General features: G+C 40.2%; 1 protein-coding gene across 3 annotated transcripts in view; it reads right to left on the minus strand.

Moving 5' to 3' along the window:
* The window catches only part of tanc1a (tetratricopeptide repeat, ankyrin repeat and coiled-coil containing 1a), a 115,243-nt gene that overhangs the window by 9,720 nt on the left and 79,716 nt on the right, over nucleotides 1-25,807 (minus strand). For all 3 annotated transcript variants that reach the window (XM_052025217.1, XM_052025300.1, XM_052025382.1), the window contains 7 exons: nucleotides 23,048-23,233; nucleotides 21,436-21,514; nucleotides 20,463-20,596; nucleotides 18,527-18,650; nucleotides 18,270-18,445; nucleotides 9,868-10,000; nucleotides 3,357-3,448 (listed from right to left, as the gene is read on the minus strand). In XM_052025217.1, the coding sequence (XP_051881177.1) occupies nucleotides 3,357-3,448; nucleotides 9,868-10,000; nucleotides 18,270-18,445; nucleotides 18,527-18,650; nucleotides 20,463-20,596; nucleotides 21,436-21,514; nucleotides 23,048-23,233 (924 nt within the window). The remainder of the gene's footprint in view (nucleotides 1-3,356; nucleotides 3,449-9,867; nucleotides 10,001-18,269; nucleotides 18,446-18,526; nucleotides 18,651-20,462; nucleotides 20,597-21,435; nucleotides 21,515-23,047; nucleotides 23,234-25,807) is intronic.

Below are 25,807 nucleotides of genomic sequence, written 5' to 3' on the forward strand. Positions count from 1 at the left end.
AACTAATGGAACATATTCCCTATTCAGTCATTAATGAATACTGTGAAACATTTTATTATTACTAGCTCGAAAAATGCTTAAAAAAAATGAGAGAATCTGTTTAAAGTTGGATTTCCTAAGTCAGGTAATTTGTAACCAGGGAGCCCCAGTATTTTGTGTCAGTATCAATAAACCTGGGCATTAGCTAAAAAAGCTAATGCCTGATCAGATTAATCTTTAGTACATAGTGGTAAGGTGCTCCTCACCAGCCCAAAGTTCATGAATGCGAGCAGTTTACTACAAATGCTTAAACAGATCCCAACTTCGAATACAAGCTGGAACTAGTGACCTAACATATGCAGAGTCTTCATATTACTACAATCAATGTCAAGATTACTTGGAGAATAGCAATGGGATTAGGTGAAAGCATGACACATTTGCAGTTAGTTAACACGTCTGGTTAATGCCACAGGTGTCTAACTTACATGGAATCATAGAGCCGTACAGCACAGAAATGGGCCCTTTAGCCCACTGTGTCCATGCTGACTTTTTTGCCATCTACGCTAATCCCTTTTGCCTGCATTAGGTCCATATCCTTTTATGCCTTGCCAACTTCAAGGTCTTCAAGGTAGTGATTGTATCTGATTTCACCACATCCTCTGGCTACCAGTTCCAGATATAAAGCAATCTGTGCAAATAAAATTCCCTTCAGATCCTCTTTAAAAATCCTTCCACTTGCCTGAAACCTACACCCTTTTGTTTCTGATAGCCCTAACATGTGAAATAGATTTTGACTATCTACACTATGCCTCTCATAATTTCATATATCTCTATAAGGTCACTCCTCAACCTTTTTTCCCTCCAGGGAAGACAAGCCCAGCCTATTCAGTCTCTCCCAAGGACTCAAGTTCTCCATTCCTGACAACATTCCAGTGAATCTCCTCTGCACTCTCTCCAGCGCAACCACATTCTTCCTAGAGTGTGGCAACCAGAACTGTATGCAATGTACTAAGTGCAGTCCAACAGTGTTTTGTGAAGTTGCAACATAAATCGGGCATTTGTATTCAATGCCTGACTTAGGACAGCAAGCACGCCAGATGCCTACTTGACCACCCTACCCGTGTTGCCACTTTCAAGGAAGTGCAGACTTGGACCTCAAGCTTTCTCCATTCATTAACGTTCCTTAGCACAGTACCATTTACTGTATCTGTCCTACTCCATTTGACTTCCCAAAATGTATCACCTCAGACTTATTGGGATTAAATTCCATCTGCCAACAATCTGCCCAACTTTCTAACTGATGTACGTCCTGCTTTAGACAACCTTCCTCACTATCCATAACACCAACAACTTTCATGTCATCTGTAAACTTATTAATCATACTTCCTGCATTCATATCCAAGTCAGTAACAGATACCACAAACAACAAAAGCCCCAGCACTGTTCCTTACAGTACACTACTGGCCACAGACTTCCAATCAGAAAAGCATCCTTCCACCAATACCCTCTGCTTCCTATCACCAAGCCAACTTTGGATCTAATCATCCAGCTCTCCTTTGGATCCCATATGCCTTAACTTTCTGGTACCTTGTCAAATGCCTTATTTGAAGTCCACGTACACACCCTGTATCATCAATCTTAAGTTATTTCCTCAAAAAGCTCAATCAAATTAGGGAGACAGGATTTCCTCCGCACAAAGCCAAGCAGACTATCCATGATCAACCCCCACCTTTCCAAATATACATAAATCCTATCCCTTAGGATTTCCTCCGATAACTTATCTACCTCTGAGACTCACAAGTAAGGCTCACCAGCCTATAGTGTTTCGCTCCTTAGCTAACCACCAGTCTTCTGGTACCTCACCTGTGCTAAGATGTAAAAATCTTCATCGATATGGCCTTACTTCCTAATCCTGCCTTTTCCCTCACTGCCCTCAAATCCCATGGATTAACAAAACATTAGCAACCTCATCTGAAATTAACAGTCAATCTGGCATTGATTGCTGTTTCAATAAGAGTTCTCTGAGACTGGGACAATGGAAATATGAAGGAGCTTGAGATGAGAGCTCAGAAATAAACTGCCCATTGTGTTTGTGTTTGTAAACTGCAAGTCTTTCACTCTTTAGTTGAGGCCTGTGAACACATTTTCCCAGATCACCGTTGGAGTTAGCTAGAATTACAACTTCACCACGGAAAACAGACATGACTCTATACATGTTCCCAGTACAGCAAAACCTTGTTAATCTGGCACGCTCAGGACTTTGATGGTGCCGGGCTACCAAATTTTCCTGACCATTGGATGTTATTAATAACCCAACACACTTTTAATACACTATTTAAAAAAAATGTTATGCAGTAGCATAATAAATTTTCCAGTGAACCTGTTAAGTTTAAAGGGATGCAGGAACTGGGGTCCCAATGTATTTAAAAAGAGCACAGGGACCAGAACCAGTGGGAAATGTTACCCACTGAACCAGATGCCAAGCCATCGAAATTACCAAATAATCAGACAGCGGATTAACAGTTTACTGTAAATTCTAACTAGGTTTGAGGGATGTGATGAAGGGACTATTTCAAATATTCAGAACAGAGCACTGAAGGACACTTCAAGGGAGCCTGGGAAACAGAACCAGATGAATTTAAAGGGAGCAGGGGAACTAGGGACCTGCTGAGAAAGGAGTGTGGGAATGAGGTGAGGGAAGAAGATGAGGTTACTGAAGTCTCTATGTTCCATTCTTGTGGAAATCTGATCTACATTTGTCTAGCCAGGATCATGGCAACTTTTGACCATGCTTAGAATATAGTATTTAAATAACCCACAGTGAGTACCATATATCAACCTTATCAAAATTTAAAGAATTGAACAGTTTCACATCTCATTTCCATTCCAACAGTGTACGGAGGTTACTAAGAATGAAGAATTTTCATGTTCGTAGAAATAAAATCTCATTGCTTCTCACCAATCTTGCAGAGTCCAATCGTTTCCTTAATATTACCACATACTGTAAATTGTGAAAATTGGAGCTCTAAGAAGCTAATACAATGGATCCTCATTATTTGGAGTTTGTAAAAGAAAACAAAGTCTCAATGTCTATTGTGCAGAACACTAGTTAGTAGAATGGGAGAGAACACAAAATAAATCGAGAAGCAGAGATAAGACAATCCATGGTTAATTCTTTTTAAGAAGTCTATTATACGAAGAAGGTAAGACTGCGAAAGACAACTTCCGTAACATTGACATCCCAAGGGAAAAAAAGAGGTTAGAATTTTATCAAAGAGCACTATGTCATGAATGACTAATACCCACAAAAATACATTTATGTTATAATAGTGCACACATGGTTCCAAATTAATCTGGAAATTAAAAAAATAACATACCTTATAAAGTAGGTTTCCCTCTTCCATTAGTTTCTGTAATAAAATTATCAGAATGTCTGGTTTGGATGTAGCCATTGCCCAAGCTGCATTACCTGTATGAGTAATAATATGGCTATATTATAGTAAAAGGTAAGTTCATACCATTACACAGAAAAAATACTATATTACTTAAAACAAAACAGTGCAATTTCTGTTTAAAAGACTAATCTTTGAATAACAAAAAGAATTTCTAACTTTTGTAATGTATTAATACAGGCATTTAAGAGGGAATTAAAAACAAGGTGGGAGTTAATACAAGGTCAAGACAATTGGTCTTTATTTCCAATTAAAAAAAATTTTTAAGTTTCAACTTGTACTTAAAATAAATGTGCATTAAAAATCATACTGACGAAATTTATCTGGCAAATAATTTCACTGTTGCAACAAAAGCCATTTCCAAATGCATTTGGTTTTCAACAATATATATACTGCTTACAAGATCTCTAAATGCAGCAAAAAGACTCAACTATTGGTATAAAAACTCTCTTTTAGATCTATTCACCATTTCCCAGAAAACAAAATCATTTCAGTAGGTCAATGTTATTAGATTTCAGCAATGATGGACATGATTATAAACTAAACATATAAAGACTATTCTGTCATAAAATGGCTCAGTGATTGAGATATTATGCCAAATGTAGTCACTATGGCACTGAAAATATATTCACGTTAGAAAAAAGAGCAAAGTGGAGTTAAGGAAGTCCTTAAAGAATGTCTACATTTGAATATGTATCCAAGACATTTAACAACAACTTCATCACAGAAAAATGAGCACACTAAATGGCTGAAGAGGCAACAGCAGTAAATGTGTGTGAAACAATGCATACCATTGCAGCCAACTTGCAAAAGTGAGCCATCAAGGCAAGCAACAATACTAACGTGCTTTTCAGGAACAAAGTAGCACATCATAAATTGACTGCAAATTATGCACAGGCTTTTGTCTCTGGAAATATTATTTACAGGAAAACCTACAAGGAAATCCCCCATCAAATTCTGCACAACTGAAAAAATATAAAAATGTAACCATTTTAATAGACTTGATTTCCCATGGTGACCTCCAGTAAACTGATGAATATACCACATGACAGCAAGAAACAGCCAAGAGTATTGGAAGCAGCTGTAGCACTGAAGGTCTGTGCTCCAGTACAGCTACATGTCTAGCCTAGCTGTTCCAGTAAAAATACAACACTAGCCCAATGAGGTGGAAAATTGCCCAGGCATGTCTTGTGCACGAAATGCATGACAAATCTAATCCAGTTAATTAACAAAAATCAAAAAACTTCAGATACCAATAATCTTAATCCAGAAAGGGAAGTGTCAGAGATGGACCATATGAAGGCAAGAGAAGAGTGCAAATCAACAGCAGAAGTGAAAACATTTGCAAGTTCTGTATGAGGGCTGGAAGCAGCACCAATGCAAACCATCAACCATCAATGTACCAGAGAAAAAGTTGAAGGAGTGGTTCCTGAGAAGGACTGAAACAAAGGTTGTTCCTTGCATTCCACACAAAAAAAGGCATAGCTCAGGCCTACCCAACTGTCATAGCTAAAACATGATCTGGAGAATGTGGGTGAAGTTGAAGGAAAAGTTGTTGAACATGAGGATGTGTGCGTTCTGGATCTCACCATCTCCGTATCGGGATAGGCTAGCCACAGACATCCATAACAAGTCCAAAGATTCTTACAGCCACCTTGACTATACTTCTTCCAACATTGCCTCCTGTAAGGAGTCCACTGCATATCTCAGTTCCTCCGGCTGCATCACATTTGCTCTGATGATGAGACATTCCACATAGGTGCCACTGAAATGTCTTCCATCTCCCTGAATTGTGGCTTCTCCTCCATCTTAGTGGACAAACCTCTTGACCACATCTCATCTATTTTCTGCACCTCTGCTTTTGCCCTCTCTCTGAGGCAGAGCAAAAACAGAATTCCCTTGGTCCTTAACTTCTCTCGCACCATCCTCTGCATTCAGTGGATCATCTTCCACAATTTCTGTTGGTTCCAGAAGGATTTCACCACAACCAGACACATACTCCCCTTGCCTTTCAACATTTTCCCATTTTATGGCATTTTCTCATGCAACCACACAAGATGCAACTGTCCTTTCAGCTCTTCCCACCCTCCAGGTGAAGCAGCGATTCACTGGCACTACTTCCAAGTTAGTATACAGTATTTGGTCTTCAAAATATGGCCTCTCTACTGAAGAAACCAAGGGCAGATTAGGTGTAACTTTGCAGAACATCCATGTTCAGTGCACAAAGAGTGACCCTGAGTTTCCGGTTCCCTGTCACTTTAATTCACCATCCAACTCCCACCCTGATCTTTCTGTCTTTTGCCTCCTACACTGTTACAATGAGGCCCAATACAATTCATAGAGCTATACAGCACAGAAATAGGCCCTTCGGCCCACCATGTCCATGCCATACACTTTGCCCATCCACACTAATCTCACTTGCCTGCATTAGGTCCATATCCTATGCCTGCTGACTTAAGTGTCCATCTTAATGTCTCTTAAACATAGTGATTGTATCTGACTCCACCACCTCAGCTGGCAGCAAGTTCCAGATGTCAACCACTCACTGTGTAAAAAAAAACTTCTCAAATCTTTAAAACTCCTTTCTCCTTACACCTGTGCTCTCTTAGAGTCATAGAGTAATAACGCATGGAAAGAGACCCTCTGGCCCAACTCGTCCATGCTGACTATGGTGCCTGCCGGTGGTCCCTTTTGCCGAGGTTTGGCCCATATTCCTCTAAACTCCTCCCATCCATGTACTTATCCTAATGTCTTTTAAATGTTATTATCGTACCTGCCTCAACCACTTTCTCTGGCAGCTCATTCCATACATATGCACTTCCCTCTTCGTGAAGTTGCCATTCCTCGGGTCTCCTTTTAAATCTTTCACCTCTCACCTTGAACCTATGACCTCGAGTTTTTAGTTCCCCTACCCTTATAAAAAGACTATTTGCGTTCACCCTGGTATTACCCCTCTTGATTTTACACACATTTTGTATGTGGTCCAAGACATCACTCATTTCCCTCATCTTTTTCCCATCCATCATTTTCTCCACAGTAAAAACTGACGAGAATTAAAAATCATTAAAAATCTCACCCATCTCTTTGTGGCTTCACACATGATGGCCATGCTAATCTTTAAAGTGACCTATTCTCTCCCCAGCCACCCTTTTACTCTTAATATACATATAGAATCTCTTGCAGTCTGCCAGATCAATCTCATACCCTCTTTTTTTTCCTTCCTGATTTCCCTCTTAAGTCTACCTCTAAACTTCTTGTGGTCATCGAGGGGTTTGCTTGTTCCTGATTGCCTAAAGCCAATGTATGCCTCCTTGTTTTTCTTGACCAGAGCCTCAATATCTCTCATCACCCAGGGTTCCCTAAACTTGCCAGCCTTGCCCTTCACTCCAGTAGGAACCTGCTACCCCTAGAATCTTGATATCACACTTTTAAAAGTCTCCCACCTGCCAACTGCCTCTTGTTTCTGATATCCCTGCCATGAGAACAAAGATTCTATCTACCCTATCTATGCCTCTCATAATGTTATATATAGCTGTCAAGCCACCTCTCAGGCTCCTTCCTTCCAGGGAAAACAAACCCAGACAATCCCATCTCTCCGCATAATTAAAGTTCTCAAATCCTGTCATCTCCCCTGCACTCCGTCCAGCACAACCTCATCCTTCCTATAATGTGGTGACCAGAACAGCACACAATACTGTCAAGTGCAGCCTAACCAGCATTTTGTAAAGTAGCAACATAACATCCCAACTTTTGATATTTTATGTGCTGACCTATGGAGGCAAGCATGCCATATGTATTCTTCACCACCCTATCCACTTGTGTTGCCACTTTCATGGAACTATGGACATGAACCCCAAGGTACTACTGTTTATCAACATTGCTTCATGCCCTACCATTTACTGCATATGTCATACTCCTATTTGACTTCCTGAAATACATCACCTTGCACTTATCAGCATTAAATTTCATCTGTCAACACTCTGCCCAGGTTACCATCTGAACTATATCCTGCTTAGACAATCTTCCTCGCTATCCAGAACACCAACAACTATTGTGTCATCCACAAACTACTAATCATACCTATGTTCATGTCCAAGTTGTTAATATACATTACAAACAAGGATTCCAGCACTGAACCCTGTGGTATATCACTGGTCATAGACATCCAATCAGAAAAGCATTCTTCCACTAGTTCTATGTGGCTCCTATCACCAAGCCAGTTTTGGATCCAGCTGTCCTTGGATCCCACCTGCCTTAACTTTCTGGACCAGTCTACCATGAGGAACCTTATCAAGTGCCTTATTAAAGTTCATTTAGATAACATCTACTGCCCTGCCTTCATCAAAATTCTTAGTTACCTCCTCAAAAAAAAAGTCAAATTGTGAGGTATGATTTCCCCCAAAGCCATGATGTCCATTATTAGCCCCTGCCTTTCCAAATGTGCATAAATCCTATCACCTAGGATTTTCTCCATTTGTTTCCCTACTACTGATGAAAGGCTCACCAGCCTTTACTTAATCTTACTTAACTGACTTATTGCTGTTTCCCTTCTTAAATAAAGGAACAAGATTAGCTATCCTCCAATCTTCTGGCACCTCACCTGTGGGTAACGAAGATGCAAAAATGTCCAATAGGGTCCCAGCTATCTCTTCCCTTGCTTCCCAAAGCAACCTGGGATAGATCTCATCTACCCTAGAGATTTATCAACCCTTATGTGCCCCATGACCTCAGATTATTCACATACCTTTCTCTGAACTTGCCATCTTCCATGTCCTTCTCTTGGGTGAATACAGTTGAAAAATATTCCTCAGGGGCCTCACCCACATCACCTGGCTCCACACAGATCACCCATTTGGTCCCCAGGGGGATCCACTCTATTTCACTGGTTACCTTCTTGCTCCTGATATACTCAGAGAATGTCTTGGCTTCTCTATAATTTTACTTGCCAAGAATACTTCATGGCCCCTTTATGCCCTCTCAATTTTTCTTTGTTCTCTCCTGCACAATATATTCCTCAAGAGACTCCCTCAATCCTAGTTGCCTATACCTGCCTTATATGTTTCCTTTTTCATCCCCTGATCAAACTCAAATATCCTGTGCCATTCAAGATTCCCTAACCTTGCCATCTTTGCCTTTTATACTTATTGGAGCATACAGGCTATGAACTCTAACTCTCTTTTAAACAATTTCTAATTGTCAGCTGTCATTTTACCCACAAGTATTTGCTCACGATCTACTTTCACCAGGCCCTTTCTCATACTATTGAAATTAGCCTTCCCCCAGTTCAAGACCTTTTTGTGTTGCTGCTCTATCATAAGATTATTGGGGGGGGCAGGGGTTAATGATTGCTGATTGCACAATTCAATTCTATTTGCAACTCCTAGCAAATGAACTAGTCCATAGCTGCACACAAGCTCTAGACATTTCCCAGGCAATGGGCTGATAGGTGACAAGTAATATTTACACCACAAAAGAGTAAGGCAATGATCATCTCAACAAGAGAGTCTAACAATCTACTCTTGACATTCAATGGCCTTAACATATCTGAATACTTCAATCAATATTGTAAGGTTACCACTGACCAGAAATTCAACTGGACCAGCCACATAAAAACTGTGACGACAAGAACAGATCAGAGGCTGGGTATCTTGGAGTTAGTGACCCGACAATCCCAACTATTTTCATCATCTGCAGGGCATTAACCAGCAGCATGATGAAGTACTCTCCACTTGCAGCTCCAACAACTCTAAATAAACTGGACAACATCCAGGACAAAGCTGCCCACTTGACTGGTACCCATCCACCACCTTAAACATTCATTCACTCCACTACTGGCACAAACTGATGGCAGCATGTATCAAGAACAAAATGCTCTGCAGTTATTCATTTAAGCTACTCCAGCAGCACCTCCCAAACCCACAAATTTGACGACCAAAGGCAACAGTTGTATGGGATTGCCAGCAGCAGCAGCAAGCTCCCATGAAAGCAGCACACCTCCCTGACTTGGAAATATGTTTCAGGTTCTTCATTGTCACTGTTTCTAAATCTTGGAGCTCCCTCCAGAACAGCTCTACAAAAGTACATTCACCAAAAGGCAGCTCACCATCACCTGTTCAACGCAACCATACATGGCAATGTTGGTCTCGCCAGCAATGTCCAGATCCAAACAAAAGATACAGATTATACAATGGAGTATAACTATTGGATTTTTTTAAAAATAGGGCAATTTCAGATTTTCGATTGACAATACAATCAAATCAAATCAATTTACAGATAACTGTGTACTTTATAAAATCAGTGTAAATACTACTGAGAAAAACAGGACAATACTGTTTCTTTTGTCAGAGGTAAACTAATAAATAATCCCAAAATAACAAATGAGAAATTCTGCTATTGATTATAATAGTTTTGCATCCTATGAGTTTTAAATCCATACCTAGTTTTGCACCTTTCCTAAGCAGCATCACTACAACTGAAGTGTTGCAGCATCCAATTGCTCTGTCTAATGGACGCATTCCACTGTGGTCAACGTGTTCAATCATGGCACCTCTTTCCACCAGATACTGAACCTGCATACAAAATAGGAAACTTTATAATAGCAAAAAAGGCAAAATGCCTTTCATTGTCTTATCAAATTGCTTTTAATTTTTCTAGAATCATTGAGCTGTACATTAGCTCAAAGATGGGAAGGCAGCAGGAAGCCGCTTAGAACTAGGGAAATCCTGAAAACCATAACCGCCAACTCCACTAAATAAAATGGCAGATATGAGATCAGCACATTTTTCCCCCACATTTCCCACCATGACTAACTATATTACAAGTCAGCTTGGCTGGATGTTGGGAATCCCACGGTGGGGAACCACAGAACAATACAGCACAATACAGGCCCTTCAGCCCACCATGTTGTGCCGACCTTTAAAACACGCCTAAGACTGTCTAACCCCTTCCTCCCACATATCCCCCTATTTTAAGTTCCTCCATATGCTTATCTAACAACCTCTTGAACTTGACCAACGTATCTGCCTCCACTGCCACCCCAGGCAGCGCATTCCATGCACCAACCAGTCTCTGGGTGAAAAACATCCCTCTGATATCTCCCTTGAATTTCCCACCCATTACCTTAAAGCCATGCCCTCTTGTATTGAGCATTGGTGCCCTGGGAAAGAGGCGCTGGCTGTCCACTCTATCTATTCCCCTTAATATTTTGTATACCTCTATCATGTCTCCCCTCATCCTCCACCTCTCCAATGAGTAAAGCCCTAGCTCCCTTAGTCTCTCCTCATAATCCATACTCTCCAATCCAGGCAGCATCCTGGTAAATCTCCTCTGCACCCTTTCCAACGCTTCCACATCCTTCCTATAATGAGGCGACTAGAACTGGATACAGTACTCCAAGTGTGGTCTAACCAGAGTTTTGTAGAGCTGCATCATTACCTCGCGGTTCTTAAACTCGATCCCCCGACTTATGAAAGCTAACATCCCATAAGCTTTCTTAAAAACCCTATCCACCTGTGAGGCAACTTTCAGTGATCTGTGGATATGAACCCCCAGATCCCTCTACTCCTCCACACTACCCAGAATCCTGCCATTAACCTAGTACTCTGCCTTGGAGTTTGTCCTTCCAAAGTGTACCACCTCACACTTCTCCAGATTGAACTCCATCTGCCACTTTTCAGCCCAGCTCTGCATCCTATCAATATCCCTCTGCAAGCTTCGACAGCCCTCCACACTATCCACAACACCACTGACCTTTGTGTCGTCTGCAAACTTGTTAACCCACTCTTCTACCCCCTCATCCAAGTCATTAATAAATATCACAAAAAGTAGAGGTACCAGAACCAATCCTTGTGGGACACCACTAGTTACAGACCTCCAATCTGAATGCACTCCCTCCACCACAACCCTCTGCTTTCTACAGACAAGCCAATTCCAAATCCACACGGCCAAGCCTCCCTGGATCCCATGCCCCGACCTTCTGAAGAAGCCTACCGTGTGGAACCTTGTCAAACGCCCTACTAAAATCCAAGTAGACCACATCTACTGCACTCCCCTCATCAATCTTCCTGGTCACCTCCTCAAAGAACCCTATTAGGCATGTGAGACATGATCTTCCCTTCACAAAGCCATGCTGGCTGTCCCTAATCAGTCCACGATTCTCTAAATGCTCATAGATCCTATATCTTAGAATCCTTTCCAACAGTTTGCCCACCACAGACGTAAGGCTCACTGGTCTGTAATTCCCTGGACTATCCCTACTACCTTTTTTGAATAAGGGGACGACAATTTGCCACCCTCCAATCCTCCAGTATCATTCCCGTGGACAACGAGGACTCAAAGATCCTAGCCAATGGTTCAGCAATCTCCTCCCTGCCTCGCAAAGCAGCCTGGGGAATATTCCGTCAGGCCCCGGGAACTTATCTGTCCTAATATTTTCGAACAGCTTCAACACATCCTCTCTCTTGATATCTACATGCTCTAGACCATTAACCTTACCAACACTGTCCTCAGCATCATCAAGGCCCCTCTCTTTCGTGAATACTTAAGAGAAGTATTCATTGAGGATCTCACCCACTTCCACAGCTTCCAGGCACACCTTCCCACCTTTGTCTCTAATCAGTCCTACCTTTACTCTCGTCATCCTTCTGCTCTTCACATATGAGAAAAAAGCCTTGGGATTCTCCTTAACCCTACTCGCCAAAGCCTTTTCATGTCCCCTTCTTGCTCCCCTCAGCCCCTTCTTAAGTTCCTTCCTTGCTACCCCATATTCCGCACGAGCCCTACCTGATCTTTGCTGCTTATACCTTATGTATGTTGCCTGCTTCTTCCTAACTAGTTGTTCCACCTCTCTAGTCACCCATGGTTCCTTCACCCTGCCATTCTTTCTCTGCCTCACCGGGACAAATTTATCCCTAACATCCTGCAAGAAAGGATTTGGGTGAGCTTTTGGACGGGAGCGTGTAGTCTGTGTATTAAGGTAGTGGGAGGTTGGGAACAATGGAGATCATCGAAGCCTGCAGCAGCATGATGAAAGATTGATATGGAGAGGGGAAATATCCAATGGAATTATTATATGCAAAAAATGTGATAATGTGAGGTGGAAAGATGTGGAGAGGATATGGTGGGGAGAACCACAAGGTTTGTGGAGGAAAAGATCAAGATTTGGACAGAATAAAAGATTGAAATAGTCATTGGTGGTGGAGGATAGTAAAGCCATCTTGAGCCAAGGTGGGTTGGTGGTGGCATGTAGGTGGGAGTGTTTAGGGACCTGAACAGGCCCAGTGAGTGAGTGAGCATGCAAAACAAAGCTTTTCACTGTATCTCAGTACACGTGACAATAATAAACCAATTAACAGTCAGTTTAATCTCAGCAGTGGAAAAATTCTAGAAATAATAATCAGGCACAGTATTTACAGTAACTGGACAAGTATATATTATTGAAAGCCAAAATGGACTGGTTAAAAGCAATTTGTGGCCAACTAACAATGGAGGTTTTTGTTTTACAGAAGTAGCAGAGAAGGGGACAAGGGAAATGCTGTTGTGATATATTTGGACTTCCACAAGCCATTTGGTAAGATATTATATAATAGTCTTGTAATCAAGATTGAAGACCATGGAATAAAAAGGACTATAGCAGTGTGATAGAAAATTGACCATGTAACAGGAAACACAGTAGGTGTGAAAAATTATCCTTTAAGACCGAAGGAAATGTATGGCGGAATTCCAAGAGGTTGGTATTAGGATCACTCCTTTTCTCAGAATATTAATAGTTAAGACTTGTGTTCACAGGGAACAAATGCTAAATTTGCAAAGAACACAAAACTTGAAGTCATAGTAATAGATTTTAAGGAAATAAAGAAAATCCGGTGAAATGTGTGGATTGGTGGAGATAAAAATTAATACTGAGAAATGTGAAGTGTTTTAACATTTTGGTAGGAAGAATAACGAAAGGCAATATAAACTATAAAACACAATGCTTAAGGTCTGGGGATATACATGCATATTATGCTGAAACCTTGGGGAAAAAAAAGACAATTGAAGCAGAACTAAGCCATTTGGACCTGCTCCACCATTCAATGTGATCATGGCTGATCATCCACATAGAGTTTAATTCAGATAAATGCAGGGTTTGCAGTTTGATAAGACAAACCAGGGCAGGTCTTACACAGTAAATGGTAGGGCCATGGGAAGTGTTACAGACAGAAAGACCTTTGGGTGCAGGTACATTGTCCTTGAAAGTGGTGACACAGGAAGACAGGATGGTGAAGGTGGAGTTTGGCACGCTGGCCTTCATCGGTCAGCATATTGAGTATAGGAGTTGGGACATCATGTTATGGCTGTACAAGACACGGGTAAGGCTACAATTGGACTACTGCATAAAGTTCTGGTCGGCCTGCTATAGAAAGCATGTCATTAAACTGGAAAGTGTGTGAAAAGAGAGTGGCATAAATGAGGTGAATAGCCACAGTCTTTTCCCCAGGGTACGGGAGTCCAAAACTAGAGGGCATAGATTTAAAGTGAGAAGGGAAACATTTAAAAGGGACTTGAGGGGCAACTTTTTCACATAGAGGGTGGTGTGTATTTGGAATGAGCTGCCAGAGGAAGTGGTAGAGGTAGGTACAATTATGATATTTAAAAGACATTTGGATAGGTACCTGGATAGGAAAGGTTTAGAAGTAAATGAGCCAAACACATGCAAATGGGACTAGCTCAGTTAGGAAACTTGGCTGGTATGGACACTTGGTCCAAAGAGCCCGTTTTCCATGTTATATAGCTCTATGACTCTATCACTATCATGTTCTCGCCTTCTCCCCATCTTCCTTGATCCCTCTCGTATTAAGAAATAAACATACCTCCTTCCTGAATATATTTAATGACATGGTATCCACAGCCTTCTGGGTGAAGAAATTTCTCCTGATCTCGGTTCTAAAAGGCATAGCTGTTTTCCAAGGTTGAGAGCCCCACTTCTGGACTCTAGACATTAGGAACATCCTTCCTTTATCCAGTGCTTTCAAAATTTGATAGGTTTCTATTAGAACCCCTTTCATTCTTCCATGGTCCAGTGAATACAGGGCTAACTGTCTCAATCTTTCCTCATGCATCAGTCCTGCCATTCCAGGAACCAGTCAAGTAAACCTTCATTGTATTCCTTCTAAGGCAAAAACATTCTTCCTCGAGGAGAACAAAACTGAATGCAAAATTCCAGTTGGGATCTCAGTAAGACTCTATATAACTCCAACAATACACCCTTGTTTCTATACCCAAATCCTTTCGCAGTGAAAGCCAACATACCATTTGCCTTCACAACTGCTTGCTACATCTAGAAGCTTGCTTTCAGCAAGTGGTATATGCAGAGAACTCATTGCCATCATTTTTTCCCAATTGATCACATTCAGATAATAATGTTTTATTAGTTTTGAACCAAAGTGGACAACTTCACATTCATCTATTAAATAAATGCACCTGTCATGTATCTGCCCACTCATTCAAGGCCTACATCACATTGAAGCCACCTTGCATTCTCCTCACAGTTCGCACCCTCCTTATCTTTGTCTTTATACATCATGGAAACAGGCCCTTTGGCCCAACTTGTTCAGGCCAACCAAGGTGTCTACCCATCACCATTGATGTGGAAAACTTTGCTGCCCACATCCCCTTTAAATCTCCCCCCCCCCCCCCCAACCTTAAACCAATGCCCTATAGTTTTAGACACCCCTACTATGGGAAAAAGACTACCCTATCTATGCCTTCATAATTTTATGAATTTCCATTAGGTCATCCCTCAGCCTACCCAATCTCTCCTTATAACTCAAGCCCTCCAGACTAGGCAACATCCTTGTGAATCTTTTCTGCACTCTCTCTAGCTTAATCACATCCTTCCTACAGCATGACAGCCAGAACTGTACATAATACTCCAAGTGCAGTTTAACCAACATTTTGTAGAACTGTAAATGATGTCCTAACTCTTGTACTCAAAGCCACAGCCAATGAAGGAAAGCATGCCATATGCCTTCTTCACCTGTGTTGCCACTTTCAGGGAATTATGTACTTGTAACCCTAGATCTCTGTTCAAGAACACTCCTCAGGGCCCTGCCATTAACTGTGTATGTCCTGCCCTGGTTTAACTTCCCAAAATGCATCATTTAACACTTGTCCAAGTTAAATTCCATCTTCCATTCCCTTGCCCACTTTCCCAGTTGATCAATATCCTGTTCTAACTTTAGACAACCTTCTTTACACTCTGCCACACCACAAGTTTTGGTGTCACTTGCAAACTTATTAATCATGCCACCTACATTCTCATCCAAATCATTAATATATATAACAAACAACAGGGGATCCAGCACAAATCCCTGCAACCTACCACAGGTCACAGGTCTCCAATCTGAAAAACCTTCCACTAGAATCCTCTGCCACCTACCACAAACCAACTTTGCATCCAACTGCCTAGATTATCTTGAACTCCATGTCTTCTAACCTTCCGGACCAGCCTACCATGTGGGGCTTGTCCAAGGCCTTGCTGAAGTCCATGTAGACAACATCTACTTCCCTGCTTTCACCAATCCTCTTGATCACCTCTTCAAAAAATTCTATCAAATTCATGAGACAAAATTTCCCACACACAAAGTCATGCTCACTATTCCTAATAAGTACTTGCCTTTCCAAATGCAAACAAACCCTGTCTCTCAGAATTCCTTCCAGTATCTTTCCCACCACTGATATAAGGCTGTTCTCTGGTCTGTCCTTGCAGATCTTCTTAAGGCATAGCATCAGCCATCCTCCACTGTTCAAGTACTTCACCCATGCTAACGAAGATACAAAAATCTCTGCCAGGGCCCCAGCAATTTTTTTTCCTTGCTTCCTACAATGTCCAAGAATACATTTGGTCAGGCCCCGGGAAACGTTGAGACTCTTTGGAGGGGGGAGGGTCACGATAAGGTAGAAGGCACGAAAAATGTCACATTCCCTCCCAGCAGCAGTTGCCTGTGGCATCGCAATAGCCGGCAAATCCATCCCACCAGTCTCCCAAACGCTTGGATATGTGGGCTCTCCATAAGTCATTCAATGGTAACCTGGAGAGGACCTGTAGTTCCCTGATCCAAATCACTGATGCATATTGTGAACAGCTGGGGCCTAAGTACTGATTCCTGCAACACCCCAATATCCACTACCTGCCATCCAGAAAAAGACATTTATTCCTACTCTACTTTCTGCCTGGCAACCAATTCTCAACCATGTCATCTATTCTATGAGTTACATCCTCAAAAACTCTCCAGTTGTGCATTCCCCTTTCATTACCCATACTGACTTTGTTCAAGCCCACTAATGCTTCACAGATGTTTTGTCATACATATTTTACAATAGATAGTATTTTTCCCATTACTGGTCATTAACTCCCTGTATTTTTCCACCCTTTCTCTTTTTTTTTAAGTAGTGGGGTTGCATTGGACATCCTCCAATGTATAGGAACTGCTCCAGAGTCTAAAGAATTTTGGAAGCTGACTACCAATGCATCCACAATCTCCAGGGCCACTTGCTTTAGCACTCTAGGATATAGGAAGTGGTAGGGCAGGTTGAGAAAGTGGTTAAGAGAAAACAAACATACAGGACCTTGGGCATAACAAATAGAGCCACAGAGTACAAGAATAAGAATGTCACAAGGAACCTTTTTAATGCATTGCTTAGGCCATAAATGGAGTGGTATCTAGTTCTCAGCACAACTCTTCAGGGAAATTGTAATGGGTTATTTAGAGAGGTTACAAAAAAGATTTACCAAAATATTTCAGGAGATAAGGGATTTATATGGATGGATTAGAGAAGTTGAGGTTGTTCACTTTGTAACAGAAGTGGTTGCAAAGAGATCTGATGGTGGTATTTCAGATCATTAAGGAATAGATGGAGAGAAACTATTCCCACTGGCAGTGTGGTCAATAACTAAGGGGCAAGGAATGTATGTAATTGACAAGAAAATCAAAAATAACACAAGAATATTAAAAATAAAACATTAGTGGTTGGGATCTGGAATGTACTGCTGGGGTAGCATTGGAGGTAGATTCAATTCTAGTGTTCAAAAGGGAGCTGGAGAAGTATCTGAAATATTTTTTCCCCATGGCTTTTAGATAGGGAGGGGAGTTGGACTAGTTGAACTAGTCTTATATAGAGCTCGTATGAATTTAATTCCATATTATATGATTCTGCAATGTTCAGTTACATTTAGTGCCCAACATATATCTAGATATAATCTTTACAGCTTATCCTGGCATTTCTAGAAGTCATATACTTTCAAAGAATGAATGCAAAACAACAAGTTTTTATATCCTTTTTAGTCTACTTTGGATTGATCACAATGTGTTTCGATGTTATCTGTGTTTCCATGCTATCCCTCCAACTGATCATTGGTGGAAGATCCTTCAGTTGCACCAACCCGCTTCTTTGGAACTTGTTGCTGCAAAAACTTTGATTGTTCATTCTCCTTTTGAAATCTAGTAACTGTCATTATTTTCCATCAAATGTTAAGTTGCTACTGACCCTACATAGCTTGGCAAACATCCAAACTCAATTTTAATAATCTCTTAAAATTAAAACCAATGCCTTTTACCCATTTTCCCTCCTCTGTCTTTCCCAAAGATATTTACATCTTGCAGTCATGCAGGCCAGTTAGCCTCTGGTGTTTTGCACATGACATTATTCAAGTTTGAGCTTGGCAGACTATTCATCCAGAAACAATATGCATTAATATAGCACTTCTAATAGAAAAAGTCAAATGATCCTTTGCAGTGATGACATTTTAAAAAAACTTGATGAATGAATGTATGTCAAACAAAGCTTGATGGTACTCACAATGTCAGAATCTCCATAAAAGGCTGCTAGATCTAGAGGAGTGCGACCATTCTTATCTGTGTGATCAATAGATGCACCCCTCTCCACCAAAGTTTGAACCACAGATTTTTGCCCCTTCAGGCAGGACCAACTCAAGGGAGTTAACCCCTCCTTATCTACTGAAGATATGGAAGCACCTAAGATCAAAACCAAATAGAATATTGGTACAAAGAAAAATGTAATTCCATAATATTAACATTAGTTTGACATTAGTTTACCTTTAGAAAGTAGAAATTCAACAGTGTTCACATGTCCTTCACTGGAAGCCACCATAACTGGTGTACGACCTTGCTTATCTGTTGCGTTCACATCAGCACCATGCCGAAACAATAGGTCAGCAATCTAAATTTTCAAGACAATGAATTAATCAACATTCCACTGGAATTATTGTCCTGAGTACTTAAAATGCTCAAATTCAAAATTGAACAATTGTTTAAAATCAGCCAATTATGCTGTTTTCCATCTCAACCACAGTCATCTAGAATGTATTTATTGCATTAGGTATTTTGGACAGAAATAATCACTCACTTTGCTCAGGTGCAGTTGCCTAGAATGCTGCTTTCATGGGATGTGTGCATTGCAAGTGAGACTGGCATCTATTGCCCATGCCTAACTGCCATTGAAAAGATGCTCATGAGCTGCCTGTTGGGTTGTGTATAGATTATGAAGGTACTCTACAACTTTATTAAATAGAGATTTCCAGGATTTTAACTACTGATTATAAAGGATTGACAATATATTTCCAAGTCAGGAAAGACTGCATGCAGGCAGTGGAATTTCCAGGTGCCTTCTGCCTTGCTGTTCCATCTGGTAGATGCCATTGTTTGAAGTTCTGTTGAAGAAGTGAACTGTTGCTGCTGTGAACCTTGTTGATTATACACAATGCAGCCACAGTGTTTAAGACAGTGAGGGCAGAGCCAGTGACAGTGACAGCTTCTTCCTTGATATACTGAACATCTTGAACGTTTTTTGGAGCTGCATTCATCCAGACAATCGGAAAATAGACTATCATACTATCAATGTGAACCTTGGAGATGGTGAAATTGCTTTGGGAGTCAGGAGACTCGTCATTTGATTCAGTTTTCTCAATTTCTAACATAGCACCTACGTGGCTGGGTCAATTGAATCTCTGGTGAATGGTTAACTGACATGAATTCTACAATAATAACGCCATCACATGACAATGGGAGGTAGTTACCTAATCTCATACCACTTATTGGCCTAAGCCTAAACATTGTCTAGATCTTGCTCATGGAGTCACATAGGGCTTCATTTTTGAGGAGCTGTCAATAAAAATGAACCTCATCACTTCTGACTTTATGATGGCCATTGACAAATCAGCAGAAGATTGCTGAGCATGGGACTTAGCTGAAGACTTATCTGAGAAGGATGCTCCTGCCATGGAAGGAATGCAACAAAGGTTTACTGGACTGGTTCCTGAAATGGCAGTACCAATGTACGAAGAGAGATTGGGTCAGTTAGACCTATAATTATTGGAATATAGAAGAATGAGAGGAATCCTCATAGAACCCAATATAATTCCAACAGAACTAAACAGACTAAATACAGGAAGGATGTTCCCGAGGGCCGTAGTGTCCAGCATGCCATTTAGAACCAAGATTAGGAGAAATTTCTTCACCCAGAGGGTGGTGAGTCTGTGGAATTCTCTACAACAGAAAACCGTGGAGACCAAGTCCTTAAATATATTCTCAAGTAGGTAGATACATTTCTTAATGCAGAGGGATATGGGGAGAAGGCAGGAACACGGCACTGAAGTGGATGATTAGCCATAACATGCTGTATGATGGAACCAATTTGAAGAGGTTAAAGCCATATAAGTGCTTCTATTTTGTTTCTATCTTTAACAATTTCAAGTATATTTTTAAATGTTCAATATTATGTACTTCTAATAAAGAAATTATAGAATGCCAAATATTTTGCAGTGCTGTTGACATTTTGGAACCATTTCACTAATTGTTCAGATAAACAGGTGGTGTGCAAATCCCATTATAATCGACACATACTTTTATAAGCAACAGGGACTTCTACAGTAATTTAAAATCTGCTAATATTAAAAAAACTTTATATTGAACAATAAAAATAATTATTGCAAGCAAATAAAAATGTTACTGCAACAAACACAAAACATTTTACCTGCCAGTGGCCCTGCCTCGCTGCACAAAATACTGGAGAAATACCCCTTCGATTGGGATGGGATACCACAGCTCCTTGTTGCAGAAGAAGTTTACATACTTCCAATTTACCCCTTCCTGCTGCTGCTGTGAGAGCTAGGGTGGAGGAAAGAATTACTGGCATAAAATGAAATTACAAAATAAGTAAGGCCACCATTTGATACAGCCAGTTTGTCCCACTTCTTTACTTTTCCTCATTGTTCTGCAGAATTTTGTGTCTTGTGTATATATCCTATTCCTTTTGAGTGCTGCAAGTGAATATGCTTATATAAGCGTTTCAAACATTGCGCTCAGCATCAAAGCGGACCTTAATAAAAAGCTCTCCTCTCTTCCTCCTGTTTTGTAAGTTATTTTGAATTTACATTCTCTGGTGACCAAGCAGTGGAAATATTTTTTTCCACATCTATCAAAACTCTTCAATTCTGAACATTTCAATTAGATTTTCACATCATCTTTTGCTGTTCTCATTTCATCTCTCATATTTTTCCTGAAAAATTTATACATTAGAGACAATTGTGATTTTGATTTTTATTCATGCAACTCAACTCATTAATTATCAGATGTACAAAGAAATGCCTTCTTGTAACCTCCAACTTGTAATGACAGTAACTGATTGAAATTACTTTTATTTGGATCAGTATAAACAGACCAAATTAGCAAATTTAATAAAACAAAGTACAACCATTTTGTCTAGTGGATGTTTAAGTATTGTTGACAGAAATTACATGAAGGTCACTGATATTTAAGGTAATAAGTTGAAGTATGTTCAATATCACTATCTAGCTTTCTCTACATCTGTAACCATCATTAATGATCAACTACAAAGTGAATTGAAAGTAATAAGGAATAACTTGTTCCTTTATAAAATAATAAAAATGTATATAATCCTTCAACATGCAACATTTGAGTTATAATGGAAACACAAAATCAATTACCTGTTTCACCCCAAAGAGTATCAAAGCTATTGATGTCTATTCTATGTTCACCATCAAGAGCATGAAGATTCTTCACAACCTATAAATAGCACAGAAAAATTGGAAGCACTTACTTGTGAAATTAAATATAATTTACTCAAATTACTTCCAATGTTTAAGAAGTTTTCCATTAAAGGATTTAAGTGAATGACTAGCAAATGGATGATAAGTCAACCATTTATATCTTCATAAAATCATCAGCTTGCTTGAGTGCTATTGGTCATTCAGACTGTATATAGCTCCCGACAAATAAAGTATAACAAAATTCATATTTGGATGCTCTTCTTTCTCACCCATCTTGAAAAGCTATTCACCTCCCTCTTTGCTGTGCATGCACGTACAAATTAAAACACAGACTGCTTCTCCTCATCCTTTAGCGCCTTGTGAAAAAACTGAGCAAGAAGTTTCTCTTCTAATTTTTATGGATTGATATATACAGCATAACATACTTATCAATAATAAAATAAATTTATTCCCTGATCTCTATTTATTTTATGTTTAGCTACATCAACACCCGCAGGCAACTTATGAGAGCCATCAATGGTGACTCTTTCAAAATAAATTTGGTAGTTGACAATTCAGAGTATCATATACAAGCCCTACTTCAGTAAAATTGAGCTCCAGCATTCCATATGAAAAAAAATCAATTAGTTAACCTGAGCTCATGCCAGGGCAGGATATACACAATGAATAACAGGGCTCTAGGGAGTGTTGTAGAAGAGACCTAGCAGTACAAGTACATAGTTCCCTGAAAGTGGCAACACAGGTAGACGAGGTGGTGAAGAAGGCACATGGCATGCTTTCCTTCATCGAAGGAGACAGTGCAAAATTTGGGATGTCACGTTACAGCTGCACAGGATGTTGGTGAGACTTCACCTGGAATATTGTGCGCAGTTCTGGTCACCATACTATAGGAAGGATGTCATTAAGCTAGAGGGAATGTAGAAAGGATTCATAAGGATGTTGGTGGGACTGGAGGGCTTGAGTTATAACCGGATAGGCTGGGACTGTTTTCTTTGGAGCGAAGGAGGCTGAAGGGTGACCTTATAGATGTTTATAAAATCATGAGGACATATATAATATGGATGGTCACAGCTTTTTTCTCCCAGGATAGGAGTGTCTAAATCATAGGTTTAAGGTGAGAGGAGAAAGATTTAAAGGGGAGCTGACAGGCAAAGTTTTTCACACAGAGGGCGATATGTATATGAAATAAGCTGTCACAGGAAGTTGTAGAGGTGGGTACAATTACAATGTGCACAAGGCATTTGCACAAGTACATGGATAGGAAAGGTTTACAGGGATATGGGCCAAATGCAGGCAAATGGGACTAGCTCAGAAAGACACCTTCATCAGCTTGGATGAGTTGGGCAAAGGGCCCATTTCTGTGATGTACAACTCTAAGACTCCTTAACAGGGCCTCCAGGAGGATCGTCCAATGAAGGATGACATCCAAAGATTTAAAATGGTTTCACTTTCAAATGCTGTACAGTGTATTAGATAGATATTCCTCAAAGTGTCTATTATAATTGTGTATAGTGCAAACAAGTGAACTTAACGATTTCTGAAAACTTACTTCACTGTGTCCCATGCTTGCAGCTGCAATCAGGGCTTGCTGAAGAGCTTGACTTTTTTTGAAAGATTGCTGGTGCTGTATGCTTGATGTCCAATCTGCTTTGAGTAAATATTCAATAACTTCAAGATGACCTCTTAAAGCAGCATGAACCAATGCACACTGGCCATTTTTATCCATGCAATCAACCTGGGAGTTAAAACATTTATGTTACTTTCAATACAAAACTGCACATTACATTGCTTTCAAAAGACTAACGTGGAATATATTAAAATTTACATACATGAATGTCCTATTATTGGTAATTTTTATCTGCTTAGTAGTCTTTTACAAATGTGTGTTTTGATATCACACACATAAAACTGAATTCTAAATCCTTGTAATCAAAGTTCTTTTTCTTCTAAACTTGTACAGTTAGATGAATCATTTATATACTTCCAAAGCATCCATAAATCATGGTACCACAAGAAACTGCTTCACTGTGTTAGCAATAGCACTAAATTAACTTGGAATAGTTCACTATATATTCATTAATTAAAACATTGCAGGTGATATGTAGAATATAAATAGATGTTAAAAGTAGTGAACATCAACACAACTGATAATTTTAGTTTGCAATGTTAAACTTAAAATTCCTCTGGTTCTCAAGTAATACAGTCATGACAATTTACTAACCATCCCAATACTGAACCACAGTCATTGCCAATTACCTAATGTAAATTTGTACATTGCATTGGCTGCATATCATTATACCTTGGCTTATTTTCCAAACTACACAAGGCCACTTGGCCCACTAAGTTTATAGCAGCTCTTGAAAGAATCCCATAAATCCTAATTCCCCATTTATTTCCCTGTAATCTATACTCTCACATAATCTCGCTAACTACCCCCCCCACCCCCCAATTCTTCCGTTCCCCCACCTACTGACCAGCACATCATTGGGATGTGGGAAGAAACTGGAGTCCCCAGCAAAACCTGGGAGAAGGGAACTATCTGCATGGAGTTTGTACCGAGGTCAGGATCAGGTCTGGGTTCTTGGGCTGTGAGACACCACCTCTACTTGCTGCACCACTGTGCTGCATTTTGTTAAGAGATTCAGAAAGGACATGTTCTCTTTAGAGCTATTACTCCCTCATTTCCTATTCAGAAGACAATGAATAAATACCATTTCACACTATACAAAACTAACAAAATTAAAACAATGGTATTTTTTTAAAGCTTCATCAGACACTTTATCTCCTCCACCCCACCAAGTAGCAAAGATCATTCATATAATTAGTCATGCTTCCCGAGAACTAGATAAAAACTTTGTATGCAAAGATTGCACAAGGTTCAATACAATGAATCAGAATCAGGTTTATTATTGCTGACTTGTATGTCATGAAAGTTGTTCCTTTGTGGGCAGCAGTACAGTGCAAAAGACATAAAATTACAAAATAAACAGTGCAACAAAAAAGGAACAACGAAGTAGTGTTCATGGGTTCATGAACCCTTCAGAAATCTGATGGCGAAGGGAAAGAAGCTGTTCCTAAACTGACTGTGGGTCTTCAGGCTCCTGTACCTCCTCCCTGACGGTAGTAACGAGAAGAAGGCATGTCCTGATGGTGAGGGTCCTTAGTGATGGATGCTGCTTTCTTGAGGTACTGCCTCTTGAAGATGTCCTAAATGGTGGGGAGAGTTGTGCTGAAAGTACAACCCTCTGCAGCCTCTTATGATCCTGTACATTGGAGCCTCCATACCAGGCTGTGATGTAACCAGTCAGAATGCTCCCCGCCATACATCTAAAGAAATTTTTAAGTCTTTGGCAACATACCAAATCTCCTCAAACTCCTAACAAAGTAGAGCCACTGGCATGCCTTCTTTGCGATTGCATTAATGTGTTGGGCCCAGGAAAGATCTTCCAACATGTTGACACCCAGGAACTTGAAGCTGCTCACTCCTTTCCACCACTGACCTACCTGCCCCTCATCTGAGATTCTACCAACAACATTATCATCATCGGCGAATTTATAGATGGTGTTTGAGCCTGTGCTTAGCCACACAGTCATGAGTGTAGAGAGAGTAGAGTAGTGGCTAAGCATGCATCCTTGAGGTGTGCCTGTGTTGATTTGTCAGTGAGAAGGAGATGTTATTACTGGTCCACACTGACTGAGGTCTCCTGATAAGGAAGTTGAGGATGCAGTTGCAGAGGGAGGTACAGAGGCCCAGGTTTTGAAGCTTGTTTATTAATATTGAGGCGATGATGGTGTTGAATGCCAAGCTGTTATTGATAAACAGCAGCTTGATGTATGTTTTGCTGCTGCCTAGGTGATCCAAAGCAGCTACTTCAAATCAAATCAGTGAATGGATCTAATCTTCACATACATATCTAGTAAACCCAGCAAAATGGAAAGTAGGTAGTATAATTATAAGCTTCAAGATGATATGGACAAGATGGCAAAAAGTATCCAAAAGCTAAATGAGGAGAATAGTGAAGTGAAAGGAGGAGGATTTATATGAAAAATAGTAATAAATGGCAAGATCTTGAAGTGCGTAGAAGAGCTTTGGACCTTCGTGAAACAATATGGTACTGTTGTTTAAAGAACCTATGATATTCATGGACTAAAAAAAGAGATCATGTTGGAGCTTTACAAAATTACAGACTAGGCCCCAGGCTGACTACTGTGGACAGTTGTGTGCACCTCATTTCTATTTAAAAATAAAACAAGAAAAAATGCTGGAACTACTGAAGTTTCAAGGCCTGATACATTTAGTCTGTTTCTC

Source organism: Pristis pectinata, chromosome 1 (assembly GCF_009764475.1).
Source record: "Pristis pectinata isolate sPriPec2 chromosome 1, sPriPec2.1.pri, whole genome shotgun sequence".
Classification (NCBI taxonomy): domain Eukaryota; kingdom Metazoa; phylum Chordata; class Chondrichthyes; order Rhinopristiformes; family Pristidae; genus Pristis; species Pristis pectinata.